At 40.7% G+C, this 26,841-nt stretch overlaps 3 protein-coding genes across 8 annotated transcripts in view; 2 read left to right on the top strand and 1 right to left on the bottom strand.

The window, feature by feature from the left end:
• The window catches only part of myrf (myelin regulatory factor), a 30,160-nt gene extending 12,352 nt beyond the window's left edge, over nt 1–17,808 (top strand). Inside the window, exons 2-26 of one of the 5 annotated variants that reach the window (XM_050074046.1) lie at nt 344–434; nt 569–874; nt 1,418–1,479; nt 2,746–2,968; nt 3,083–3,162; nt 3,320–3,434; nt 5,676–5,889; nt 5,967–6,043; nt 6,142–6,252; nt 6,350–6,455; nt 7,686–7,886; nt 8,156–8,264; nt 8,456–8,565; nt 8,645–8,805; nt 9,626–9,698; nt 9,787–9,869; nt 9,990–10,058; nt 10,467–10,534; nt 11,136–11,210; nt 11,289–11,519; nt 11,697–11,790; nt 12,274–12,336; nt 12,892–12,997; nt 13,086–13,160; nt 14,881–17,808. In XM_050074046.1, the coding sequence (XP_049930003.1) occupies nt 344–434; nt 569–874; nt 1,418–1,479; nt 2,746–2,968; nt 3,083–3,162; nt 3,320–3,434; nt 5,676–5,889; nt 5,967–6,043; nt 6,142–6,252; nt 6,350–6,455; nt 7,686–7,886; nt 8,156–8,264; nt 8,456–8,565; nt 8,645–8,805; nt 9,626–9,698; nt 9,787–9,869; nt 9,990–10,058; nt 10,467–10,534; nt 11,136–11,210; nt 11,289–11,519; nt 11,697–11,790; nt 12,274–12,336; nt 12,892–12,997; nt 13,086–13,160; nt 14,881–14,961 (2,984 nt within the window). In that variant the 3' untranslated portion in view covers nt 14,962–17,808. Of the gene's footprint in view, nt 1–343; nt 435–568; nt 875–1,417; nt 1,480–2,745; nt 2,969–3,082; nt 3,184–3,319; nt 3,435–5,675; nt 5,890–5,966; nt 6,044–6,141; nt 6,253–6,349; nt 6,456–7,685; nt 7,887–8,155; nt 8,265–8,455; nt 8,566–8,644; nt 8,806–9,625; nt 9,699–9,786; nt 9,870–9,989; nt 10,059–10,466; nt 10,535–11,135; nt 11,211–11,288; nt 11,520–11,696; nt 11,791–12,273; nt 12,337–12,891; nt 12,998–13,085; nt 13,161–14,880 lie in introns of all 5 variants that reach the window. The other 4 variants (XM_050074047.1, XM_050074045.1, XM_050074044.1 and 1 more) reach the window with 4 other exon arrangements.
• Nucleotides 17,809–18,104: 296 nt separating this feature from the next.
• tmem258 (transmembrane protein 258) lies at nt 18,105–21,281 on the top strand. Its single transcript, XM_050073932.1, has 4 exons — nt 18,105–18,251; nt 18,585–18,694; nt 20,531–20,659; nt 21,125–21,281. The coding sequence occupies exons 1-3, from the start codon at nt 18,249–18,251 to the stop codon at nt 20,655–20,657; spliced, it is 240 nt and encodes a 79-aa protein (XP_049929889.1). The 5' UTR covers nt 18,105–18,248; the 3' UTR covers nt 20,658–20,659; nt 21,125–21,281.
• On the bottom strand, nt 21,120–25,652 carry tmem138 (transmembrane protein 138). Of its 2 annotated transcripts, none has more exons than XM_050073930.1 (5): nt 25,497–25,652; nt 24,370–24,922; nt 23,398–23,569; nt 23,157–23,232; nt 21,120–23,064 (listed from the first exon to the last, which is right to left on the bottom strand). In XM_050073930.1, exons 2-5 carry the CDS (start codon nt 24,501–24,503, stop codon nt 22,952–22,954), a joined length of 495 nt encoding a protein of 164 aa, XP_049929887.1. In that variant the 5' UTR covers nt 24,504–24,922; nt 25,497–25,652; the 3' UTR covers nt 21,120–22,951. The 2 variants fall into 2 exon arrangements, with proteins under 2 accessions (XP_049929887.1, XP_049929888.1); XM_050073931.1 differs by lacking the exon at nt 25,497–25,652 and adding an exon at nt 25,187–25,313.
• Between the last annotated feature and the right edge of the window lie 1,189 nt (nt 25,653–26,841).

Raw genomic sequence — 26,841 nt, 5'->3', positions numbered from 1 at the left:
GTTGGTCACTCCTGTAAGCGTGATCTTTAAATTCTCAGGAAGCAAATTAGAGCTCTGTATGATCTTGCTATGTGTTTGGCAAAAGATTTTTTTTCTGATACAAATGCAGTGAGTCGATGTAATCAGGTTGTTTGAAGTGTGCACAAAGAGCTTAAAATGATAAGCAGGGTTAATAGTGCATTATTAGACAGATAGATAGTCTTACAGGGAATTGTTACAACACAAGCTTGTGTCGAAACCAGAGCTTTAGTGGCAGTGTGTGGAGTTGCTGAAAGATTCCCGTTGCTAATTCCCAGATGCTCTCCATCTCCCCTCTGTGTTCCCGACCCTCCCTTCACTACAGGTCATGATATTATCAGTTCTCTGGAGCCAGCCAACATCGACACCAGTATCCTGGAAGAGTACATCAGCAAGGAGGACGATAGCACTGACATGTCAGTAGGGACTCCAAACCAACCCAGCAACGTCAAAACAACACGCACCAACCGAATCAGATCATGTCGTTACAAAGGAATTTGTTATTTCTGATAAGGCTAATCCTCTTTTTTCTTCTTTTTCTTTCTCCCAGCTGTTTCTCAGAGGTCCACAGTACCCCAGGACCAAATTACTCATCTCCCCAGGCAGGAGCGTCCTCCTCTGGGGGGTTGGTGTGTGGTGTGAGTCCCCCTATCCCACTGCGCCAAGGAGCCCCTACGCCTGGGCCTCCTAACTGTCAGAACGCCTACCCCCCAGGTCCATCCCTGGGCCTCCGACACAACTACCTCTGCCTGGGACAGCAGCAGCAGCAGCAGCAGCAACACCAACACCAGCAGCAGCAGCAGCAGCAACAGCAGGCTCACGTCAAGCCCGAGCACAGGGGCCACTACGCTCCAGGGTGAGCACAATACCACGGAGGTGGATGAATAGAAGGACATGAAGTATAGCATGCATTGAGACTTAGGAATGTTCAAAAAAAGATTCAAGACATTCCCACAACTCACATCTTAAACATGAAATCAGGTGGAAGTTTCAGAAGATGACGCAGTATATATTTTTAAAGCATGCAGCGAAACCAGACACACACCCTACTACAGGCCCATTATGCAATCAATACATGATTAAGCTTCATTTGTACAAATAAAACACTAGCTGGACCCGAGGGGGAGGGAGACTGATAACAGCCAGAGAGAGAGTCAAATTACATCCTGCAAAAAAAAATCCTGACGCACAAAATCTTGTGTAAATAACGTCTTACACTTACTCTGATCCCAAAGGAAAGGTTCTCTCTTAAATATAATGGCAGTTTAGAAAATAAGAAGAATATAAGAGGAGGCACTTACCAACTTCAAGCATGGTATTTCTTTAAGGATTTCTGTGATTTGAAAGTGGAACGTTACTGTTTTTGTGACTATAACATCGTCTACCTTCTGTTTTTTAGGACACTACCTGAGTCCCCCCCAGACTCCAGCTCAGAGCCATACTCTCCTCAGCAGGTGAATGGTAAGTAATGTCTTTTTCCTCTCACTGCTGAAGTGTGTAGAACGAATGTGACAATGACATGTAACAAACAGAAATGGGGCTTTAATCTGTAGTCTGCTCTCAGACAGTCAGAGGAACCCACTGAAGTATTCACGGTGTATGTGGGTCTCAGTCAAATCAATATCTGTTACTCATCACTTTGTGTTTGAACAGAGCATAAAGAAAAAGGGAAGTTCATGTGCAAACCAATCAATAAACTGAATGCAGCGTCTGTCATTTATAAACCAACAGTTTACATAGTTTGTGTAGAAGATGGATTTTATCAACTAAATTAAATGATCTGAAATCAGCTTTTTAAGCTTTCATGTTAAGAATGAACCAGTGTATGGTTGGCTTGTTTCAACATTACGAACTGAACAAAAACAGCGCTCAAAGTCATTATGTACTTCTTGCCGCTTACACACCTGTGTTGGTCTTGCCCATTAGTAAAAAGGTGTGGAAGAGTGCTATCTGATGGGCAACCCTCCAGTTCTCCAGTTTGAAACAATGGAAAATACCTTCAGTTAAGGTTGTAGGGAAGTAGAATGAAGTGCAGTCTGAAATGCAGAACCGACAGATGAGTCTTAAGGAGAAAAAGCGGCCTTCTGTGTGTGATCAAATGTATCTGGAAAAAACAGTATGTATAATGGTGTAGACAAGGGGTGTCAAACTCACTTACGCCATTTGATCTCAGATGGGCTGGACCAATAAAACCATCGCACGATAACCTATAGGTACCATCAGCTCCAATATTTTCCCTTCTTTTGTGTAAAGAATTACAAGTACATTTTGTAGAGGCTCATCCTTTTACAAAACAGACGAACAGCCTGAGATGTCTCAAGAAAAATAAATGCAGTTTCAGCAGTATGTCTGAGTTTCTCCACATTCAGTCAGTCTTCTTCTCACTGTCATTACATGAGTATTTATCCAAACGTTTCCTGATACAGATTCTTTTGAACTGAAGCTGCTGATTGACAATATTTTGCACAGTGTCCACTATCTTTAAACATGATCACAGCAAGTCTTCATGGTTATATCAGAGAACTGTATCCAGGTCAGGGTGGAAAAGGCTCTGAAGCAGAATTTTACACAAAGTAGGCAACGCATTGCTCCTAAAATCTGGCACCCCTTAGTATAGTCATCTAGTGGGCCGGATCGGACCCTTTGGTGGGCTGGTTCTGGCCCGTGGGTCGTATGTTTGACACCCCTGGTGTAGATGTTATGCTCCTTTCCTGTTGTGTCTTCCAGATCCTCATATGATTAGGACCATGACACCAGAGAACATGTGTCACATGACTCCAACACCACCCCTCCCACCACATGGGCACTATCCCAGCATGCACCGGGACATGTACCTGAAGCCTGAACCCATGATATCCCAGTATCCCATTGGTCCAGCCACAAGCGGAAGTGGAGACATGCAGCAGACTCAGATGCTCCATCAGCTACTGCAGCATCCTCAGGGGCAGGAGTGAGTCATGAGCATATACAGGAGGGTGGAGGGAGGGTTTTGCTGTCCAGTTTGTATGGAGCAGAAGGAGTAGAAATGTGTGCAGTTTTTGACTGTTTCCCTTTCCTCCAACAGCGGCATTCCTGTTCACCAGGCCAAGAAGAGGAAGCACTCTGACTCCCCCAACAGCACCCTCAATTCCCAAATCCTCACAGGTATCATCAAACAAGAACCAGGTAGGCAGGCATCTTTCTTCTCTTCCTCGCCTCCTCTACCTCACTCTCATCTGCTCTTATCTACCCTTTAACTCATTCAACACATTCTTAGCATTCTTCTATCTTGATTTAATTGCTGCTCTCTTTTTTTTTACAGGTTTAATGCAGGATGCAGACAACGCCTACCTGGACCCAAACTATCAGTGCATTAAGTGGCAGCCTCACCAGCAGAACAAGTGGACACCACTGTATGACGCAAACTGCAAAGAGCTGTGGGTGGACTTTGTTTTGGCATATCTGTACATCTTGAGGTTTTTATTCTGGGGGAAAAAAGAGCTGAACGCACTGTGCAGAGAGCCAAGACTGAAAAGATGTTATAATTGGTTCAATGAATAATTCAACAAAGTATACAGCAGGAGTGTCAAAGGAATAGCAGGGTTGCAGAGGTCTACAAATTCCTCAGAGGTGAGCTGTGCGGGGGAGTGAGCGAGAGCAGGGTTTCGGCTTAGAAAGACAACGCGAGGAGGGGGTAAAGGGAGAAATTAGTGTACACCTACTTTTGCTTTTGCAATGCCAAAATAGAAAAAAAGTATAGATAGGGAGGAAGGTTGAAATGAACTCACAAGACCTTTCAGATATGTTATCAAAACCACCTGGTTGCCCATCACAACATTTAGCTCACTACACCTACGTAAGGGCACAAAGGGTTTTCATTTGTTTTACATTTGATTTATTAAGTCTTTGAGATTATTTCAGTCCTCAGTGTCATAAAGTAATGGCAAGAAAATGGGAAAACCGAGGCCCAGGGGCATATGCAGGGGTGTCTAACAATGAGGAGACTTTTATTTCAGGGGTGGCGCCAGACGTTGTAAACATTCGGGGCTCAGCCCAAACCTAGGGTGGTCCAGGGGCATTGGGAGAGATTTTTTTTTCCAGTTTACAGCACCTGTATATGCACTATTTGTCAAGCCATTTGAGATAATAAAATGCCTAAAATCTGTAGATCATATGGGAAAAACATGATGGTTGCCAAAGTAAAAAATTCATCTTATAGACCTAATCCCAATGTTTGTTTACAGTAAATTACCTGTAGAAAACCCCCCATGTAACATTCATGACATAAAATGGTGCTTAAAAAATGCTGTCTTAGTTATTAAGTTTTTAGCGACCAAGGAAAAAAAACAACATCAGTTTAAGTGTATGCTATATTTAGAGTATTTTACTGCTTTACCTTGCCGTCAGTGTCTAGTGTGTCAGATAAAGCATGAAAATATTCCAAATATATCCTACACTTGCACTGATATTGATTTTTTTTAAGGTGGCTAAGATATACTTTGCTGCGACCCTGTCCACAGCAGTTCATTGCTCAGCTTCCGTGCCGGTTTATCAAAGACGCTACCGACACAGTACATAAAATTAGCACAATAGAAATATCTGATTGGCCAGACCATCATGTTTAACTATATATCCTTAAATGTTACAGTGAGGAATGAAAATGATGACAGAAATAACAAGTGCGACATCTTGGTGAATCTGTCTATTTTGTATCTAATTTTTCTCAAACTGTCTTCATCATTCCAAAACCATGTCACAACAAACGCTGAGGATGACTTATTTTAATTCCTGACACCTAAAAAGAGACAAAAATTGTTGAATCATAATATTCTTAAATTACATTACATTGGTAGGGTCGGACTTTGGCGTAAACAGCATTACAGATCTTGAAACCTACTTTTGTTACACTATGCTGGAGTCGAGTTTACAGAATGAATGTAACAAACCATCAAATCAAATCATTTACATTTGAATCCATACCATAATAATCTGCAACGCTCCAATTACAAATCAAGGATCCCCAACAATACCAAGAAAATGTTAGTAAAATTTTATTTGTGTAGCACCTTTCAAAACCAAGGTTAGGAAGTGCTTTGCAAAAGAAAAAATGTCTAATTCAAGTTCATTACAAACATTACAACAGGAGAAAAAAAGCACAACAAAAACAAAGGACTAAATGTTGGTTTCAGTACTCTGAATTGAATATGAGGCCAGATGTACATTTATTAATTATATTAGATGTCTTTAGGGAATATTATAGTAGGGTAACAGCATATCTGAATGACTAAAAGTTGTAGATATTTTAACAACCTAAAGGTCCCCTCTACTCCGCCTCTGGTTTATTTACAGAAAAAAAGTCTTTTATGATGGTACTACAGGGAAATAAGAGAGTTGCCAGTCACATCTCCATGTCAGCTCCCCTTATAGATTATAAAATGTTGCCCATATCTTTGCCAAATCACATACATTACATATGCTCCGTCAACATGTGTCTCTGATGGCATGGACCTGAAAAACATGTAGAGGACTCCTGTTAATAGTCAAGAGTCTCCCCCTGGTGATAAAATGGCAAAAGTCAGCAGTATGCAGCAGCGTCTGCACTTTCCATTTTTCTTAAACCCTATGTGCACTTCCTATTCACATTATCTGTATGTCGCAATCTCTTTCCCTGTCTGTAGTCCAATGCCAACCTACCGTGTCGATGCTGACAAGGGCTTCAACTTCTCCTTGGCTGATGATGCCTTTGTCTGCCAGAAGAAGAATCATTTCCAGGTCACAGTATATGTAGGCATGCTGGGAGAACCCAAGTACATCAAGACAAGTGAGGGCCTGCAGCCCATCGACTGTTTCTATCTCAAACTCAACGGAGTAAAGGTGCGCGGAGGCGAAACAGTGAGCATGACCTTAACTTGACAGATAATTAGCTCTACAGTGTTTAGTGTATACTTTATTTCTGTCTTGATTCCCAGGTGGAGGCCATGAATCAGTCTATCAGTGTGGAGCAGTCACAGTCTGACCGCAGCAAGAGACCCTTTAAGCCAGTGCTGTGAGTGTCAGATCTTTAATGGATAAGTTCATGACTCAGTATTTAGCTGTGGAAGGCAGATTGTTTGCATAATGTGTTTGTGATTCTGTTCCTTCCAGGGTCACCCTGCCCTCAGAGCAGGTCACAAAGGTCACAGTGGGGCGGCTGCACTTCAGCGAGACCACAGCAAATAACATGAGGAAGAAGGGCAAACCAAACCCTGACCAGAGGTGAACGACATCCCATCACGTGTAAACAACATGAGTCACCATGATCCCGTCAAAGCTTCAGCAGTCACATCTAGTCCTGATGTTTTTGTCCTCGCAGGTATTTCATGTTGGTGGTGGCTTTGCACGCTCAGTCCCACAGTCAGAGCTACACTGTGGCTGCCCAAGCGTCTGAGAGGATCATCGTCAGGGTAACGTCTGGCCATGTCTGTCTGCCTCCTACAACAATCATATCCCTTGTGAATGTGACACCTTTGGTCTCTTTTACATACCTTTCTGCACTAAAAATATCACTGAGTAGATCTCATCTTTTCCATTGTCTGTCTTTCCATTCATTTAATCTGTGTGACTGTGATCCCCTGCACACTTATTGTACACTCTAATACACACAGTAAGCTGTGTTGTGAAAACCATGTATCTTTAAGAACTTTAAGAAGTGTCTTCGCTCATAACGAAACATTTGACCACACAGTTAATGAAAACATAAGGTGTAAATGCATGTTTTTCACTGGACAGCGTTGGCATTGTTCTTACTCCACATGTGTAAAACATGGAATTACAGTGCATAGTTAAAGGTATACTTTGCAGTAATAATTGGCTGGTGTTTGTAAACACAAAAAGTAAAAGTGAAAGCCAACAATGTGGCATTTCGCCTCGCTATATCTGCAATTTTTTCAGCGCTGTGTCCCACCCTGGGTTCGAACCAAGACCCCTGTTGAGGCAACAATGCTAACCACTGCCACCGTGCCTCCCACGGTGGTGCGGTGGACTTTATATCTGTAACACTGCACAGTGTACCCTAACTGCATGAGCTTAATAAGTTTTAGAGCTATTTGAAATCTGTACAATCACATTAAAATTATTTTCAGCTGATTAGGCTTACATGAGAACAGAATTTGGTGAATAAATTTGCTTTTTCAATAAGTTTTAAACACCAGCTAAGCTATAAGGTCTAATGTTGAGTCAACACTATTCATCTTAGGCTTGTGTTAAAGGAATAATTCCACATTTTGGGTAATACACCTATTTCTTTCTTGCCTCATACCTGTACACTAAATATGTGGCTGGAGCCAGCAGCTGGTTACCTCAGCTTAGCATGAAGACTGGAAACAGAGGAAACAATTATCCTGTCAATGACTAACAAAACAAAATCAGTGAAATCTGCTAACCAGCACCTCTAAAGCTCACAACAGGAAAAAAAGTGTAGATACAAATTGTGGTTGTTTTACTGGTAGCAGAGCACTCCACTGGTTGTCTGGAAGTGGTACCTATCTTCTTATTTAACTCTTGGCAGGAAAGCAAATAAACATATTTTCCAAAACGTAGATCTATTCCTTTAAAAATGTTGCCATTATTTGGATCTTTTTGGCACATCTTTTAGAAACATCTGAACTGCTGTTTGTCTGTGCACCCTCTCCTTTGTCTCTCTGTTACAGGCATCCAACCCAGGCCAGTTTGAAAGTGACAATGAGGTGCTGTGGCAGCGTGGCCAACTGCCGGACTCAGTCTACCACCACGGGAGAGTCGGCATCAACACCGACCGGCCGGACGAGGCTCTTGTTGTCCATGGCAATTTGAAGGTCATGGGCTCCCTGGTTCATCCGTCTGACATCAGGGCCAAAGAAAATGTCCAGGAGGTCAGGATGACACTCAGTGTGTATGTATATGGGTGTGCGTTTGTGCATGTGCGTGTGTGTGTGTGTTTCCAAAGTGTCAGTGTGTCATTGTGTGCCTCGTCATCATGAATCATGTCATCCAAATGCTCACGCTCAACACAGCTGACTGTGCAGTTTAACTCTGAGTTTGTCTTTTCATTGTTCTTGATCCAAGCATTTTCATCTGCAACATGAACATTGTGTTTTCATACCATCTGCATGGACGTCACTGTCATTCTGTCTGTGTGTAGGTCGACACCACAGACAATTTGAAACGGATTTCTCAGATGAGGCTGGTCCATTATCAGTACAAGCCTGAGTTTGCTGCCACCGTGGGCATAGAGAACACTGCAGAGACTGGTAACAACTTCATGAATAACAAATTTAAATGTTTGCCTCCATCATCTCATATCTTTGTACACTGTACATCATGCTGTCATCTCTATGTCTTAATATTGGATCTGTCTTTTGCTCCATGTCCTGTGACTGTACACGCCATCGTGCTTGTGCTGCTCTTTTTTCACTTCAGCACTTTTTATGTCCTCCTGCAGGCGTCATCGCTCAAGAGGTTCAGCAGATCCTGCCTGAAGCAGTGAAGGAGGGGGGTGATGTGGTGTGTGCCAACGGAGAAACTATCCCCAACCTGTTGGTGGTCAACAAGGTATTAAAAACACAAAGAACATACAGTGCACACAGACTCACTTCCAAACACACTAACAGCTCTCCCTTTTATTTTACAGGAGCGTATCTTCATGGAGAATGTGGGAGCGGTGAAGGAGCTGTGTAAGCTGACAGACAACCTGGAGACCCGTATAGACGAACTTGAGCGCTGGAGCCGCAAACTGGCCAAGCTGCGACGCCTTGACAGCATGAAGAGCACCGTGAGTGGAGGCACTGTCAGGTGAGAGCAATGAGCAGCAATGTCCTCAGATGTAGGCTTTGGGGAGGGTGGCACACACAGGATACCTTTACATGCACACTAAAAGTCCACTGTTATACTGAATATGACAATATTCTGAATTTGATGTGGGTCATGTAAACAGTTTATTCCGTTTGGATATTCTGAATTAGGCCTTATTCCAAATGTAGAATTTTCTGATTAAGATATGTAGGATATTCTGATATTATTCAAGTGTTTAGGAGCATTCTGTGCATCTCATTTGGGGTTTTTACCACTGTTTGCGACACACGGCATCTTGCCTGTTTACAACAGCTCTGTGCACTGTCATGGATACGTTGTGCACAAACCAACATGCCAACAGTTTGCAAGGCTACAGTAGAGATGCATGCCCAAGAGAAAAGCCCACATTTCGGGTCTGACGGAGGAGCACACCTTAAACATTATGAAAGAGTTGGATATTAACAGGTTTTTGGATATGCACAAATATCACAATGCTGACCTTTTCAGGAGGGTGATTGAAAGTCTGTGTTTGTACAGCCAAACAAGTCCGCCACGGGTGGAAAAATTTAGACACAACCAACAGCCATTCCACTTTTCCATGTTTTGATGCAATAAACAACATCTAAGGACATGTTAATAAAAGTATGCACGGCTTCATGTACAGGGGAATATTAGTGGAATAAACAGCTCAGTAGGAATATTGTCTTTTTCGTAATAAACACAAAAAAACAGAATATTAGTGTGCATGTAAACATAGTAACTGACAGAGACAATCTTGTATGATTAGAAAGAATTAACAGATCACTGTTTTTTCTTGTAGCCAATCAGGGAGTTATTTCAGCAGAACAGGAAGTGGCCCACTCAAGAAGAAGACAGTCAAACCTGGGAGCAAGGTCTGTGGTGATAATTATACATTTAAACTGTGTTATGAGTGAACAACGGGGTTATAACTTTAATGTAATCTGTGTTTTTTTGGTGCAGAATTTGCTTCCAGATCAAGGCTGCATCAGCCAGAGGTTCATGCAGGGAACCATCCTGGCACTGGTCATTGTCATGGCCTTCAGGTTAGACTGAGCCAAATGTGTTTGGGGAGGGAGTGGTGGGTAAAGAAAAATAAATCAGCTGCAGCTGTGTGCAGAAATGACATGATGATAATGACTGGATCTTTATTTGTCCCCCGACAGTGTCATTTCCATGTCCGTCCTTTATGTGTTGACTCTTCACCATAGAGGAGACGTCACAGAGAAAGATGGGTATGTGCTTTCGAGGGAGAAAAACACCTAAGCTTTAGAGTGACAGAAATCAACTTCTCTCTTCTCCACTGATGTCTGTCTATATAATCTGTTCCTGCTTTCTGTAGCTATGTTCCTCCCTGTGTTCTCTACATCTCTTGGATGCCCATCTTCACTGCCACTGTCACTTTTTGTCCGCCTGTCTGCCCATGGTACGCTCTCAACACCTGCCTTTCTTGCTACTTGTTTCATTTTCTGATCGACTCTTTCAGTCTTATCTTTGATTGCTTAGTTGGGTGTTTCTTTTTTTCTGAAAGGAAATCATGAGTCACGTATCTAAACAGCCTGAAATGAATTGGGTTTTACATGTTTCATTGTGCTACCTGAAGCATGCTCTTGACCTCCTGTACTGCTGTCTGACTGGTGCAGGTCCAGAGCTGCACTGGGATCCTCACGCAAGAGTCCATACACTCCTCTGTCCACCACCCCTGCACCAGGTGAGTGGAGTGACTGATCACTAGGGCTGGGTATTGTTTAAAAAATTACGATACCAGCACCAATGAAGTGATACTGATATCTTTATTTTTCACTTCATTTGATACCTATCATGTTAATAAAAGCATTAGGTTGGGTAAAATGCCACCACATCCCACGTGCCTGTGGTATAGCCATACTTTCAAACAGTTTGGTGGCATCTCGGCACACTACACTGCCAACTCCATCAAATACAGTGCATTGACTTCACTACACCACAGACTTTATGGACTATAGCTGCTGCAGTAGTGGGCCAGTCACATGTTGCATGAAACTGAAGAATGCTTACAGTGATTGGCTTCAAGCAAAACCATACAAATAGTAATTTATTTCTAGATTTTGGCACAAAAAGGATCAAATGACGGTGTCATTTGACTGGAGAAGTTTCAATACTACTTGGTCCTGGGTTACTTTGTTGATACCTATACCCAGCCCCCTGACCACCTCACTAAGTTTGGTATTTTTGGAAAGCACAGCTATCGACAAGCTCACTAAGGGCATACAATTTCAGTATATTTTAGTGAGATCTGATCCTTTTCTCTATTTTTTTCATGAATCCTGCAGCTTGCTGTTCAACTTCAGCCATAAACAACCAATCAGCTACAGTTTTGACATTGAGTAACAACCAATCCACGCCAGGTAAGTAAACAAATATGCAATGTTTTCCCTGTAGAGTACATTTGTCTTTAATACAGGTTAATTATCTTCCTCCTCTAGATTTAGGTGGCCCAGTTCCCACTCCAGGCTATATTAATCAGAAGGCCAAGTCCAGATCAATGGACAAGGAAGGCCGCAATAGAAACCGCCTGAGTCACACCTCAGCACCTTTGTACTTTGCCAAATCCAAAAAGCCGGCACCTACAGACCTGGGTGGAGTGGGAGCTGCCAACCGCCTGCCCCCAGGTCAGCCGCCACAGCCACGCAGACAACGCAGCCTACACACAAAGGGTAAATCCACAAACACAGCCCAGACACGGCACTGTTTTCACACATATAATATGCAGTATGCAAACATCGTAAAGCCGTGTGTTTGACAACAGCAAACAAAGCTTATCTACAGAATGTACAGTGGAATGCGTCAGTGTGGGTCCAGCGCTCACAGTGCAGCTTTTCTTACTTTTGCAGGAGGAAGGTCAGCTCCCTCTCTGACTAGTCTACATATCGTGGAGACAAACCAAGAGATTACAGCACGAAGTTGCGCCACACCTGAAAGCTGCAGGTACATACTTAAAAGTCTTGAGTTGACGTTGTACAGACAGGTGACAAATTAAAGGAAGAAGTGACATAAAATGTCCTAGTGAGGTGTTGGGCCAATAGCATCCGGATCAGCTGCAATGCTCCATAGATTCTACAAGTTTTGATCTCTAGTGGAGGGATGAGCACCATTTTTCCAAAAGATATTCCCTAATTTGGTGTTTGATGATGGTGTTGGACAGCACTGTATTACTCCTTGGTCCAAAGTTTCCAAAAGGGGCTCAGTCAGGTTGAGATGTTTCAACTTTGAAGGCCATCATTTTCAAAGTCATTGAAGTCATGAAACATCATTCCCTTTATGGAAGTATCTAAATTTATCATGTATCTCCAGTCATTCCTTGAAGTTTTTCCTTTGATTTGTCACCTCTCTGTATGTTTGCCCTTTACTCAGTTACAGTATGAATTCAGGTCTTGATGCTGATGCTGTTTTTCTCTGTGTTTACTCCAGCTACACAGTATCACTCCATGGAAACAGAAATTCCTCCTTGTCACAAATCACTTTGCACATGACGTGAGTACACAGACATCACACTATCTACATAACTGCACGCATGCAATGGTAATGCTTTACTTTGCAGGTTGGTAAATTCCTAATGATTTCTGAGGAGGTTTCCTGTAAAAAAACAAACAAAACATGTAATTTGGTACAAAATAATTGTAAAACGGACCAGGTTTTAATTGTTAAACTTACAATTAGTTCACTTTCAATTAACTGCAAAACTAATGTTAAGGAGACTCTAGTAGTCAGTGCACAGCTGGTCAGCAAAAATTTGCATTTTTTTCCAGGGGCAAGCAATTAAGCAGTAATGTGGAGAATGTTGATAAATACATTTTAACTTTTCCCTACAAAACTGGTGTGCTCTTCTCTCTTCTACGCACCTGTTTTGAAATAGATGTGCAAAGTACTCTTTTTTTCTGACCCTATACTAAGTTCAAAATACATCAAAAAACAACTTGGAAATTGTTAGGAAATAACAGAACCATAAAAGAAGTGTAATCTGTGCAACCAAAAACAATGTTTCAACTGTAGGCCACAGAGACTTGAAGCGTATTTAATTCTTTACAGGTCCACGATCAGCGTGTGGGTTCGACAATGTGGAGCCACCAAGGGACGTTTATGCCCCAACCACACAGAGACAGAGCTCTATGGTGGACAGAGTACATCAACAAAGGTACATAATGATCATCATCACCTATCATATAAAATGACTACTACATTGAATTACTTGTTCACACTGACTCTTTATTTTTTCCACTAAGGGGACTCATCACCTGTGGTCAGTGCCTGTGCTGTCCTTCCAGGACGTCACGTATCACTTCCGTGTTTCCCTGTCTGTGAGTAAACTTGTCCTCCAAAATATGAGGGGCTTTAAGGCGTTGCATGGCTCCTCTGTGTTGTTTGATCCAGTAATTGTAGTACTTTTGCCAGCCTTTAGATCTTTGCACACGGAGTCTGTTTTTTTGGATGCATTTTATTTAATCCATCATTCAAACCAACAAACATTACACGCAGAAACCTTGCACACTGAATCCAATAAGTTGTTGTTATTGTTACATTTGTTGCGAAAATTTGCAATACAAGACAAGATGAAAACACACATTTCCTCCCCTGCCTCTCTTCACTGCAGTTACCTTTCTGGTTGTTGCTACACTTGCTCCCTGTCTTGCATGTGGCTAAAGGGGCTGAGCTGTCCTTCATCTCTGTCTCCACACTTTCACTGTCTGTGTGTGGTCCACATCTTCCTCCTCCTCATCATTAGCCACCTAAATATTACCATCTGAGTAAGCTATCTGAGTTATGAAAGAATACTGTGCGACCCATTCCTCTGTCTTGTCAGGGATGTGTCCTGTGGCTACATTGTCTTCACTGATTCCTGCTCAAACAACTCTCTAAATGCCTTTGATGCAATATTTAGAAAATTTCAACTGTTCCAAAAACTTTTATGACAGACAAAAGTTCGGACTCATCGTGCAAACAGGATTGGCACAATGTGAGGTCGTATTTATTTTTAGATGTGAAATAATTCTGGACTCAGTGTGCAAAGGCACACCAAATGACTTTTCAAGTAAAACTGTCACAGAAAAATTTCCAATATCGGATTAAAATAAAGTTATAAAGAGTTTTACCTCAGTTGGTGTGCACTCCCTTGATCCTGATTGTTCATCGTAAGGTGGACATAAAACTCAGTCCGAGCTGTCCTATGTCAGAATTTTCTCATCTTGACTTTCTGACGAAATCAAACATGTTTAATATTATCTTAAGCTTTTAGTCTTGGCGCACGCAAACATTGAAGTTTAATGATGTGAATATTGTCACCAATCAATAGCTGCACTCTCTCAAACACCAAACAGGAAACAGCAAACTGGGCAAACATTAAACATGGAGGAGACTCTAGGGAGGTGCCAGATTGTGAACAAGTCTCGGTTCTCTTGGGCTGTGGAAAAGGAGGAAAAAACTGTTGTAATTGTAATGAACAAGAGTTGGTGTTTAAATTGGCGTGTATCTGATTCACCAATCAGCACGTTTTAGTGAGAAATCCTACTTTTTAAAACAGTTTGCCATTTGCCATTTCCATGGTCTGCTCCCTAAAAGATATTACAGCTAACTAACAGATGTTGGTAATGAACTGAAGCGCCAAAGCCCAAAAATAAAGTTTGTACCCAAATAAAGTTTATCTTTATGGATTATATTGATGCTGAACTGACAGGAATTTCCATGTGACACCTTTTATCTTGTGTTTCTAGAGTTTTGTGTTTTTGCAGACACATAAGGAATTGTTAATGTGTCATATTTCTTAAAAGGAGTTTGGTGTAATAATTTCCACAAGGAGCAGGATGGGAAATAATCTTGAAAGGATCCCAAGTGTTTCTAAAATCTTATAGTGTGTGATGAAAAACTCACAATGTCTTTTGATGTGAGAGGGTGTTAGACTTTAGTCTTTTCACAGTATTTATAAAATCTTTTCAAAGTCTTCTAGTATGGTAGGCAGTAGTTTGAATAAAGTCAATGACTGATTTATGACTTTTTTCATCTCAACATTCTTTTCATTGACAGAGTGAAGTCAGCTGTGCCACTGAAGGAGAAGCCTCATCATACTCTGACTACCATTTTCTCATTCAAAGCAGCTGCGTGTGAGAAGGAAGACGACGTGTCCCAGTGCCTTTACGATACACTACGTATTTCCTGTATGGTTGCGTTTGTACGCTGTTGTGATGGGATAGGGTTTTGTCTTGTTATTGTACATTATTTTTAAAGATATTCATACAGAACAAACTATATACCACCGTCCCCACTGTAATCCCCTCCATATGTATATGCATTAAGACATCTCTTTTTGCTGAGTTTGAAACACTGTTTTTTCTTCTGTCACTGAAAATATTTTAGATTACTGTAATATGACTGTTGTGTCACTGTTAACTGAGTCCATGAGTGTATCGCTCATTTGATTAATGATCGCCAAGTCTTCCATACTTACAAGCCATAATTACTTTTTCATCCGAATCCCACTTTTTAAATGAAGTCCAGGCAAAGATACTGTAGAAGACGCTGCGCACATTTTTGTTTCTGTATGTACACTGAAACCAGTGTCGACTGGAAACAAAAACACTTTTCAATAGTTTGATACACTGGAGAGAAGATAACTGGCCTCTGCTGAAGGCCTCAGTGAATAGTTGCAACTCGCACTGGAAATATACCTCAGTAGTGCACACTGGCAAATCCTGGGTCTCTACAGTGGAGCATTGTGTCTGAGGCTGCTGCAGCCGGCTAGACTGTCTGCTGTCTCCTCACGCAGAATCTGACTGAACACTGCACAGAGAGGGACGTACTGTGCAGTATTTCTATCTCAGTTGTGACATTAAAGGTCCAGTGTGTAGGATTTAAGGGGGTATGTTGGCAGCAAATTGAGTATAATATAGTAAGTATGTTTTCTTTGGTGTAAAATCACCTGAAAATAAGAATTGTTTGTTTTCGTTACCTTAGAATGAGCCGTTTATATCTACATAGGAGGTGGGTCCTTGTCCATGGAGATCGCCATGCTGCACCACCATATTTCTACAGAGGCCTAGAACAGACAAACCAAACACTGGCTCCAGATAGGGCCAATCACTTTTTTGCGTCAGCCAACGTAGTTAGCAGCCCCTCCATGATGAGAGCGTAGGAGAAACACTGATTTGTAACATGATACTGCTTTATTCTGTGTTTTTTCTGGTTTAAACCACCAGGTCTATTTGTTTTGAAGAAGAAGAGACCTGTGCTGATAATTCTGCCTCCGGTAAAAACCTCCTGAATATCTGGTGAGCACACACTGGCTGGTGCTGGGTGGGTGGCCCGTCTCTGACATGCCAAATAGGCTCAAAGAAACAGATTTATAACATGAAACTGTTTTTTTGGGGGGTGTTTTTACTGGTTTAAATAACCTAATCTTTTTGTTCTGGAGAGGAAGAGACCTGTCGATATTTTGGCTCCTGGATAAAAATCTCCTGAATGATGAACACTGAAGATATTCTAACTGGGGGAAATTTCAGTTGGTTGCAGTTTGCAGTCCTCACCACTAGATGCCACTAAATACCCCAAAATCTTACACACTAAACCTTTAAATAAAACATCAAATTGTTACATTATGATTCTGCATGCCCAAACCCTTAGTATCCTTCCTTAAATGAAGGCATATAAGCCACACTTACTTCAGCAGATTCACTGGAAGACATGCGATAAGACTGGACAAGTAAACAAATCACTGGAAATGAGCATGTAGAAACACTGACTGCTTTTAGCATCTGATAGTGGAAATCCAACAAGTCCAACACTGACAATATTTCAACAAACACTGGAATAGCTTACACTGTATTTTGCTAACTGGACAGAATGCTGGCAAGGCAATAAATGGCATATATCATTTCAGGTGCATGCCCAATCATTTCTCTAAAATGATGCATCTCAGCTCAGAGGCGACTCAAATGCTGCCTCAGCTATGGAAATTCCATTTTAATGGCTTCATCATAAAGCTGAGAGGGAGTTGCATTTATTTATGCACACTGCAGAGATAAAAATTGGATATTATACACTGGACTGTTTGTGTATTTCTCTGGATGTTTCTGAATAATTATCCTGTGTTTATACAATTAAGAATATGCAGTGATAACACTTTGAGTATAACTGACTTGTATGATGTTTTCTTTTCTATTATCCTTTCTCGCCTTAAAGCCATCCTCTATTCACTCTCACCACCATGCTCTTGTTGCTTTTGTCAAAATTTGTTTTTAAATCCATATTCCATATGTGTCTGTATTCATAAAGACGAAATGCAATAGTGTATCTCACATGTAAAATCAATATTAAATAGGAAAAACAGCCATCAGACAAAGGTTTATGGAATTTATCATAATATTAAGACACTGTACAATGCTTTCAATATACTTATTATGACTTCAGTGGGTGTAGTGTACTATTTTAGCTTATTTATAATGCACCAGCTAGCATAATGAAAACCACTGTAGCACTTTTTGCACTGTATATATGGACTGCTTTTGCTCTATCCAGTGCACCAGACTGTTTTCATATACTGTGGTAGAACTGCATTACATGTAACTGTATAGCCTCATTTGTTACTACCAATGCTCCTTTTTATCTCGTGTTTTATCATATTGTTTTTATAGTTAATATTTTTTTGGGGGGGTTGTTGTATTATCAATAATGTATTAACTTTTAGCTAATGGAGCCCAGAGATAATTGATAAGTATGTAAACACACACACACACACACACACACACACACACACACACACACACACACACACACACACACACACATTTCTAATTTTAGCACTATTTGTTAAGAGAAAATGCCATAACACTTAAACTCGTTGAGTACTTTAATATCACTACTTTACCTTTTTAGGCCATTTTATCATTACATTCAAAGCCTTTTGTCAAAAATATGCTGTAATACAATGTAAATGCATGTAGTAAATAAATTTGTGATTGAATTTTCTGTTGTGTTTGATTGTCAAGCTGCTTCATGAGCTGAAAACAAAGTGCTGGTTCTGTCCATTAGATGGCAGCCGAGGATTTATTAACAGCTCAGCTCAGGTCACTGCTCAAGGAATGACAGAGTTTATGCCCTGATATTTGCCTTTCAGGTAGCGGAGTACATACCGCTAATGTCACAATGTCCGTCGAGTATTAAACCTAAAAATTACTTAATCGCGGTGTATGTGTTATTAACATTGATGTGTGGGTGATTAACTGAGAGAGAAAACAGTTGTACGCAGCCAGCCTAAGATGACGAGAAGCCTGACAGGCTAAACTGAGGATCAAAAACCTCTTCGATTCAACCGACGTCACGACAAACCAGGAAGTGACAGTCAGTACGTGGCCTTATCATTGCGTACCACAGAGGCAGGAGCTCCGCTTCACTGTAAAATGGTAGAATTACAAACCCTTTTCTTGTTTATATAAATTTAACTGTCATTTACAATTATATGCAGTTTATATTTACACATTATTCACAAATTCATTAGCAAAACAAAGCGTTTTTTGCGTGAAATTACGCTGTTTGTAGCTAACGTTATATATATGCAAACTAGCAGAGCAACGTTAGCTTCGCATGTCAAATTCATTGATTCAGACTCTCTTAAAACTAAAATAAATGCGTTTTTGATCCTAATTAAACGCCATAGTCTTGGTACATTGTGTGAAGAAGTTAAACTAACCTTGTCTAACCTGCTTGTATCTAAATTCTGTTTGCTGTGGCTGCAGGAACTCGAGGCTATGACCAGATACACCAGCCCGGTGAACCCGGCTGTGTTCCCCCACCTCACTGTCGTTTTGCTGGCCATCGGCATGTTCTTCACTGCCTGGTTCTTTGTGTATCCTTTCACCGCTTGTTTCACATAACACTGTGCGTGTGGTTAACATGAAAGAAGGGGTCATACCAGACATCATGAGGCTATTGCAACTGTACAAGATTAAAGGTTTAGTTTGTTGGATTTAGTGGCATCTAGTGGTGAGGCTGCAGACTGCAATCATGGATGTACAAAGAGAGCTGGACACAGTGTTAGAGCTGCTCAGTGGTGCATGAAGCCAAAAAAAAAGTTAAGCTGCTGGGTATAAATGATTGGCACTGCTTCTCGACTGTGTGGCCCAAAAAGCAGGCACACTGGAGACTTCTGTGGCCAAGCCAGATACTTTTAGTTTAGCACAATGCTAACTTTAATGGGAGAAAATTATTCAACTGTGCAGCCCCTGTAGACCTTCTAAATGTTATGGACAGAATGGATCAAAATCTGACTTTGGACCGAGTTCTTTTGCTGGGGTAGTGACACTCAGAAAAATTTGACCACAGATTTACAGACATCTCTTTTCCCATTCAAGTCTATGGGTATTTATGGGCCACACAGCACCACGTGACATGATGTAATTACACTGTTTGGTCACTACGAAAACTGGCTTCAAAGACCAATACACTTTCAGGGGTCAGATTGCAACCAACTGAAACTTCTCCCCTGTGCCAGATGTTAAAACTGCTGTGGCCAATGTGAAAACGTGAATGGCCCTATAGAGAGCTAGTGTTTGTGTCCATTCTGGGCTACTTTAGAAACAATATAGGGGACTCTGTGGAGGAGGTCCCGCTACGTTTGTAGATATAAATGGCTCATCCTAAGGTAATAAAAACGCATATTTTAGTTTCAGGTGATTATTTAACCAACAAAAATATAGTTATGAATATTATTATGAATAGTATTTCTATCAATAGACGCCCCTAAATCCTACACACTGAACCTTTAAGACACTTGAGCAAGCTTTTCAAAGACAGGCTGTCTTTAATGTTAATGCACATTTGATATGGTTTTCATATGTTTACATCAGGTATTGGCTGTTATTATATTAAAGGACCAGTGAGTACGATTCAGGGGGATTTAGTGGCACCTCGCAGAGATGATTGCAGATTTTAACCAGCTGCAAGTTTTCCAGATAAGAATTCCTTCAGTGTCCATCTTTCAGGAGGTTTTTACTGGGAGCCGAATTATCCTCAGAGATCTCTCTGGTAAAAACAATCAATAAGGCAGTTTCACGTAAAATTTCTTTTTTTAAAAATCATTCCTATGTTCCTGTCACGGAGGGGCTGCTAACTGCAGTGGCCGACACGAAAACATGAATAGCCCTATCTAGAGCCAGTGTTTTGTGTTTGTACAATCTGGGCTACTGTAGAAACATGACGGTATACCATGCTGATCTCCCTGGATAAGGACCCACTCCTAGTGTTGATATAAACGGCTCATTATGAGAACACAAAAATGCAACAGCTCTTATTTTCAGGTGATTATACATTAAAGAAAACACACTTTTTATATTTATATAATGTTCCATCTCTGCTAATGCATCCCTCTAAATCCTACACACCGGACCTTTAATGTTTATGCAAACATAAAGTGGTTTTCATTGTAAAACATAGTAAAAATGATTTCAGTGTGTTCGTACTTTCTGCACATTTGATCAATACCGTGATAATACAGATCACCGTGATCATCTGTAGTCACTATAATCATAATATGAAATTTTAACTCAGTTTTAATGTCCATCTATGATTTGAACTATGGACAATTGCATAATAAGCTATACAGGAGGCATTAGATTTGGCAAAGAGCTCAGAATTTGGCTGTTATTTGTATTTTTTATGAGCTGGCCCTTGACCCTCTTATCAGCTACGAGGTGACGTCAACAAAGTACACCAGGGACGTCTACAAAGAGCTGCTGATCTCCCTCGTGGCTTCACTTTTCATGGGCTTCGGTGTGCTGTTCTTACTACTCTGGGTTGGCATCTATGTATGAAGGTACATTTGAAATCTTCTCATGGACTAGAGCTGTTAAGAATAATCAATTAACCACATAGTTTTAAAATATTAATTGCCATCTAGTTTGATGATCAATTGATCTGTTTGTAGTAATTAAAAAAAAAAAAAAAAATCTGATTCCAGCTTCCTAAATGTTAATATATTTTCTGGTTTCTTAACTCCTCTATGACAGTAAACTAATAATTTTTGAGTTTTGGACAAAAAAAAAAAAAAAAGAAGACATTTTGAGGACGTTGTCTTCAGCTTTTAAGAAACACTGTTTGACATTTTTCACCATTTTAGACCAAACAACTATTAAATTAACCAAGAAAATACACTACAGATTAATCGACAGTGACAATAACTGTTAGTTGCAGTCCTATGACGGTCTCATAGTTTTATTTTTAATGATTGAAACAGTTTTGTAGTGGTTAACTTTGTTCCTCTCCCTCTTGTTTCCTGCAGTTTCGGGTGACTGACTTAAAAGAATATGACACATTCCAGTGGAACGAACGACATCACACACAATGCGGACTGGATTTAATTGGACTGCACTGACAACATTTTGGGATCATATGGACTCTGGGTTTCTTGTCACAAGTAAAGGGGGATTTGTACAACTTTTGGTGTCTGTTTTTTGTTTTGTTTAGCCTGATATCTGCAACAATCCACGGATCAATTATATTTAAGCAATATCACACGAGAGGGAGTGATGTTGTACTGTGCGGCCTCGTGCCTATGACTGAATCACAGCCGTGACGATATCACAGTACAACATCACGAGCTCGAGTGTGATATTGCTTTTATACAGCAGTTCAACAGTTAAATAAGCAAGGCTGATTAAGAAATGTTGAAAAATGAGGACAAAATAGATAATTTAAGCATTTTATTTGTCTTCCGCCAACAAAAATAGTTCCCTCAGGACTCCGCTGTCACCGTTGCTATGTAACGCAGACATGGTGCGCCAGGCACTTACTCTTTATACACATTTATCTGCACGTTTCCATTAATTGTGCAGCCGGTGAAATAAGTCTCTGGTGACTGCATGGTGGACTGTCGCTTCACAGGCACAGCCGACTCTGCCTTCTGATCTGACAGTATGTTGCTTTTCTCCAAGTCATTGAGCTCCGCTGATGAAACACTGACAAACCTGGATGTGTGCTCAGATGGATTCAGCTTCTCCTCTCCCTCATCTTCCTCTGATGACCATTCATAGTTCAATTCAAAACTTATTTTAGGAAATAAATCCATATTTTTGGCTGTTTGACAGTGGATGAATTAATTAGCCTACAACGCAACTGCTGACCTAACTGACACTAACCGTCAGTTTTGATTTGATTGTTGATTGCAATCAGCTGTGAGGCGGAGTGATACATACACAGTGAAATAACCGTGATGTTGTACTCCAATATCATCATGGTTTTACTGTCTCTCCACCAATCAGATTGCAGGGCCGGAACTAACTGTTGTATAAAAAATGTTAACTAACAAGTTTATTTAGATGAGAGCTGAAGTTCACTGGAACTTGACCCGCTGGGTTCTTTAGATTAGAAGGTTTATTTGGACACACTGAAGACTATTTATGGTGCGTTTCACTAGTGGCGCCTAAAACCCTCAATCCCCGATTAATCTTTGTGTTTAAAAATAGAGCAGTCTGTTTCACCTTGTCTACAGGATAACACCGACTACCCTAGTGATGAAGGATTACACCGGGATTAGAGAAGGATTATTTAATAAAAACAGCGGGAACACGATTCAAAGATCCCCACTCAAAGACAACTGGTTTCACATGAAATTGGCTTATTGAAATGACATTGACCATGTAAATAGCACATGCTAACCTTACATAAGGCAAAATAAACCAACAGTTTTCCCTCATGTGGAGGAACAACAGAACTTATCCAACAAGCTGTTATTATGTGTCCTACAAATGGTACAAATTGCCACCTGCATCATTCTTTCCTTGACAGTCTTTTAGTGTGCTGCATATCTGTCTGCAGTTTGATTTACGAAGGCCACATAGATTAACAGACACAATCCTCATTAATACAGTACTACTAAAGTTGGCTTACCTGCCACTGTAAACCATTTAATCGACTGCCCGCTTGGCTACAAAGAGCCAGTAAACACACTGGTTCAGATTTAGCATCATCCTTAATGTTTTTTTAATATGAAAATAGTATAAAATTCAGAATAGCTGATGATGATGCCCAGTGTTATAATGTCAGAAGGGCTTTCGTTGCAGCCTTTCATTGCAGCTCCTTTAAAAAGTCTCTCGGCAATGTCTCTTCTTCACTGACGAGCTCTGGCGAAGGCGTCCCGCAGCCACAGAGAGTCCTCATACAGCCTCGGGTCTCCCATATACTCTGCTGTCCGTTTGTACAAGTAGTAATACAACACTGCCGCTGTCAACAGAAAGAAGTACAGTTACTCAATGACCACAAAAATAGATACGCTGCGATGGAAAATGTACCTCTGCATTAATCCTCTGAATTACCTGTTCTCTGGAAAACGAAAAGAGCTTGAAGACCATCTGTCCAAACAAAACGGTTTGACTCGAGCCACCTAAGGTTCTGGGGGAAAAAAGGAAATCCTTTATCAGGAGTAGCTTGTTTGGATCAAAATTCCCCACAGTTACTCAGTTATAAGATGACACTGGTGACTTAGATGTTAAAATGTGAGAGTTCTGATGCACCGGGTTGACATGCAGGTGTCTGTGTCTGTGTGACAAAGCTTACCAACACCCAGCAGTGGAAGCAGATGCTGAGCGTCAAATACAGAGCAGAGAATATCAGCAGAGCCCTGAACTTCTCCAGCAGCAGGGACACCAGGCCCACCTGGAACACGTAGGTGTTGAACATCATCAGCAGAATGATGATCAGGTTGAACAAGATGGCGATGTCCTGGATGCTGTCGACACAAGATTTTACTGGGTTAATTGTAATGCTGGTTTCTGATAGAGTGAGCAGTGTGTGAACAAAATACACATAACCATGTCAGAGAGAACACTGGTATGCGGTCAGTTTTATAAACAAAGGTCATAGAGTGAAAATAAAAGAATATAGACCCCTGCATGGTACTGATAACTCACAAAGATGAGCTCTAGTTATGACTAAGGTTCATTAACTGAGTAGAACGTTTTGTAATGACACAAAAACTGGATCTATTAAAGACATCAGGGCAGTTAAAGCACTGCAAATAACTAAAGTGCAGCACACGGGTTTAGATGCTTCCAAGTTACTGACAATAGGAGAGCAAATTGTTTCCACTTTCAACCTCAAGGACCGTGGAAAAGAACAAAGACTTTCCATAATTTAAGTTAAATTGCTTGTGAGCATCTGAATAATGTAATTCTCTATCAGCGACTCCAAATGCATAGTTGGCTGCTATTTTAATCAAATGATGTATTAGTTTATTAATCATCAATTACCGCTATTTACAGCCTTGAACATATTTAGTTTTAGCCTATCTCTTCCAAATGAGAGCCACAACCAATTATAAAAAGATTCAAATTTATAATGTGACATAGAATAAATAATAGTTTAATAAATGATAATGATATGAAGTTAATAAAAGACGTAACCAGACAGCGTTTGGTATCTTCACTTGATTATGATTTGAAGAAAGTGATATTACAAATGAAATAAATCAGCATTTTTGACTAACTGATAAATCATCTAGTCATTTCAGCGTGTAGCTCAGTGACTTACATGAACAGCACTAGCTGGATAACAGGCGCTCCTCTCAGGAGTTCACTGAAGGAGTTGACGAAGAGGTCATAGGCCAACAGTGTCAGCTGGATCAGCAGCACCAGTGAGTAGTTCCCAGTCTGGAGCATCTTCATGGGCTGATCCTACAAACCACCAAAACCCTCACAGTCTATTCACCTCCTTGCCTTGGGCTGTGTATCCTTTATGCTTACAAAACTCAGGTACTGGATGGTGGCACAGGTCTGTTTGATCTACATACTTGAGTACAGAAACACTGCAGAGGTCATGAAGCAGGCACAGTACTGACTTCACAACTTGTCCATTCACATAGTCAAACACTGGTGGCTTGTCCCTTAAATGCTGTGCTGCCTTAGGTGTCCTTCTCTTCGGTTTGTCCCTCTGTTCACACACATGCTGTTTGTTGTCCTCATGGAAGAAGTATCTTGGTGATGACTGCAGACAGTCCACGGTGTCACATTAGATGTGTGACATCTTTTCAGATGCTGCATGTTGACATATTTGGTGTGGAATCTCCCCTCTTCTGCTGCATTTCCTGCGAGGAAGAACAAATGAGCTGTAAATTACAAGACACTATTATATCGTTAGGAAGAAACAACATGGTGATTGTTGTCTTCTCCGCAGCGTCTTCACATCTCATGTCTTCGCCGTGCAGCAGCCATCTCCAGGGCGGATGAGGCTTGATGTAACGTGTCTGTAGCAGACAGCTAAACTAGCAGCAACCCTAACCATGTAAGGTCAACATACTCAGGCTGTTACACAAAGGTCAAAGCTGGGATTACAGATTAATTTCACCTACGCGAAAACACCACTGTCCCTTGTTTTGTTGTCCCGGGGACACTCTTTCTTTTCACGCATCTAATCTGCCCATGACGGTGGCCCAGCGTTATTTAGTCCTGGCAGCAGATAATCCTGGAGACGGATAATAGAGTTACCAACTGTTTCACAATCTTATCTCCACAACAAATCACTCGGCTGGCGGTGGCACAGCTCGGATTGTAACTTCGAGGAACTCCCTCCAGACGCGTTTGCTAACGTTGACCATCACAACACTGTTTGTTCGCTGTTGTATAAATCGGTTGCACAAATACCGTTTAACAGCTACTTACCGGAAAAACGTGTAAGGGATGGAAACAAGTCACCCGGAGCCAAAAAGAACCATTAAATCGCTCACAATCCTACTTTTTTGCCAACAATGCCACCATTTGGCGCGACCACCGCTGCTTTACTGCATGTATTTCCGCAAGTTCCATGGTAACGGTACCCCTTACCGTAATGACACATGTATAGGTTCAAGGAATATTCCTACACAATAACCAAAGTGATTTTGCCATATTTTGCTGTTGTATTTCTTGCAATGCCTCTTATTTTCTAAATGCTATGAAAACTTGCTGTTGCATTGTGAAACAATTAATGAACATGTAGGAAGACAGGGGCGTTTCCTGGGTTTGAGGACATGTAGGAGAGATCCTCCCCTTGGAAAAAAAATAGACTAATAAGCTCTATTTTGATGCTTTTTTAATGCACTCATTCCAAATACATGACTGAATCATTGAAAAACTGAAATATGTACCTCAAACAATGTTGCTGAGCCTACTTTCCAGGTTAATTGTGAATTGTGATGTTAAAATATCAGTAGTTCTTGGTAATTTGCACCAGTATTGTATAGAAACAGAATACTTAACAACTATCATTAAACATTTATTGGCAAGAGTTGGAAAAAACAGTTAAATATATTTATGTTAACAGAGGTGGAATATAGTTAAGTACATTTACTCAAGTATTGTATTTATGTAAAATTTTCTGCTCCATAATACCTTTACTCCATTACATTTCAGACGTAAATATGTACCTATTAGTCCACTACATTTATCTGACAGCTTTATTTACTTTGCAGATTTAGGTTATCAGTGCAAAAGTATAAAACTACTAATAATTTATAGGTTAAACTACCCAGCATTATATAAAATAATTCAAATGAGCTCCACTTTTTTCCAGTTGCAACATTAAAGTGATGAACACATTAATGCATCAATAAATATAATCCAATAATACTTTATATATGTGGCATGCTCCAGGCATAGCACTGGACTCTGGGCCCCATTTTTGAAACCCAAATTTCAACAACAAGGGCCCATAGAGAGCTTCCACTATTTTTCATACAAACTTAAGTTTTTTTTAACTAATTTATTCCCTGATTCTAATATAATTATGGTACTAGTAACCCTGGGTCCACACTGGACGTGGCAGTACCCTGATTTCACACCAAAATTGCATTTTTCCACACTGCTTAGCAAGAGAATCTGCTTTCTGCTCTGTTTAAGTCGCATGTAGAGCTTTCTCTCTGTCTACTTGTGTCATGTGCTTGTAAATGAGTATCTCTGTGTGTGTGTGTGTGTGTGTGTGTGTGTGTGTGTGTGTGTGTGGCTCTGCTTGTCTCTCTCGCTCCCTGCT

This window comes from Epinephelus moara, chromosome 20 (genome assembly GCF_006386435.1).
Source record: "Epinephelus moara isolate mb chromosome 20, YSFRI_EMoa_1.0, whole genome shotgun sequence".
NCBI classification, from domain to species: Eukaryota; Metazoa; Chordata; class Actinopteri; order Perciformes; family Serranidae; genus Epinephelus; species Epinephelus moara.
The sequence above is the reverse complement of the archived record's forward strand: the minus strand, read 5'-3'. Positions and strand labels throughout refer to the sequence as shown.

Coding starts and splice junctions, on each gene's coding strand:
- tmem258 (XM_050073932.1), top strand. Junction 18,695..20,530: donor TTCACTGCCTGGTTCTTTGT/GTATCCTTTCAC, acceptor CCCTCTTATCAG/CTACGAGGTGACGTCAACAA.
- tmem138 (XM_050073930.1), bottom strand. CDS start 24,503: ATGAAGATGCTCCAGACTGGGAACTACTCACTGGTGCTGCTGATCCAG. Junction 23,570..24,369: donor ATCCAGCTAGTGCTGTTCAT/GTAAGTCACTGA, acceptor TTGTGTCGACAG/CATCCAGGACATCGCCATCT. Junction 23,065..23,156: donor TTTCGTTTTCCAGAGAACAG/GTAATTCAGAGG, acceptor TTCTGTTGACAG/CGGCAGTGTTGTATTACTAC.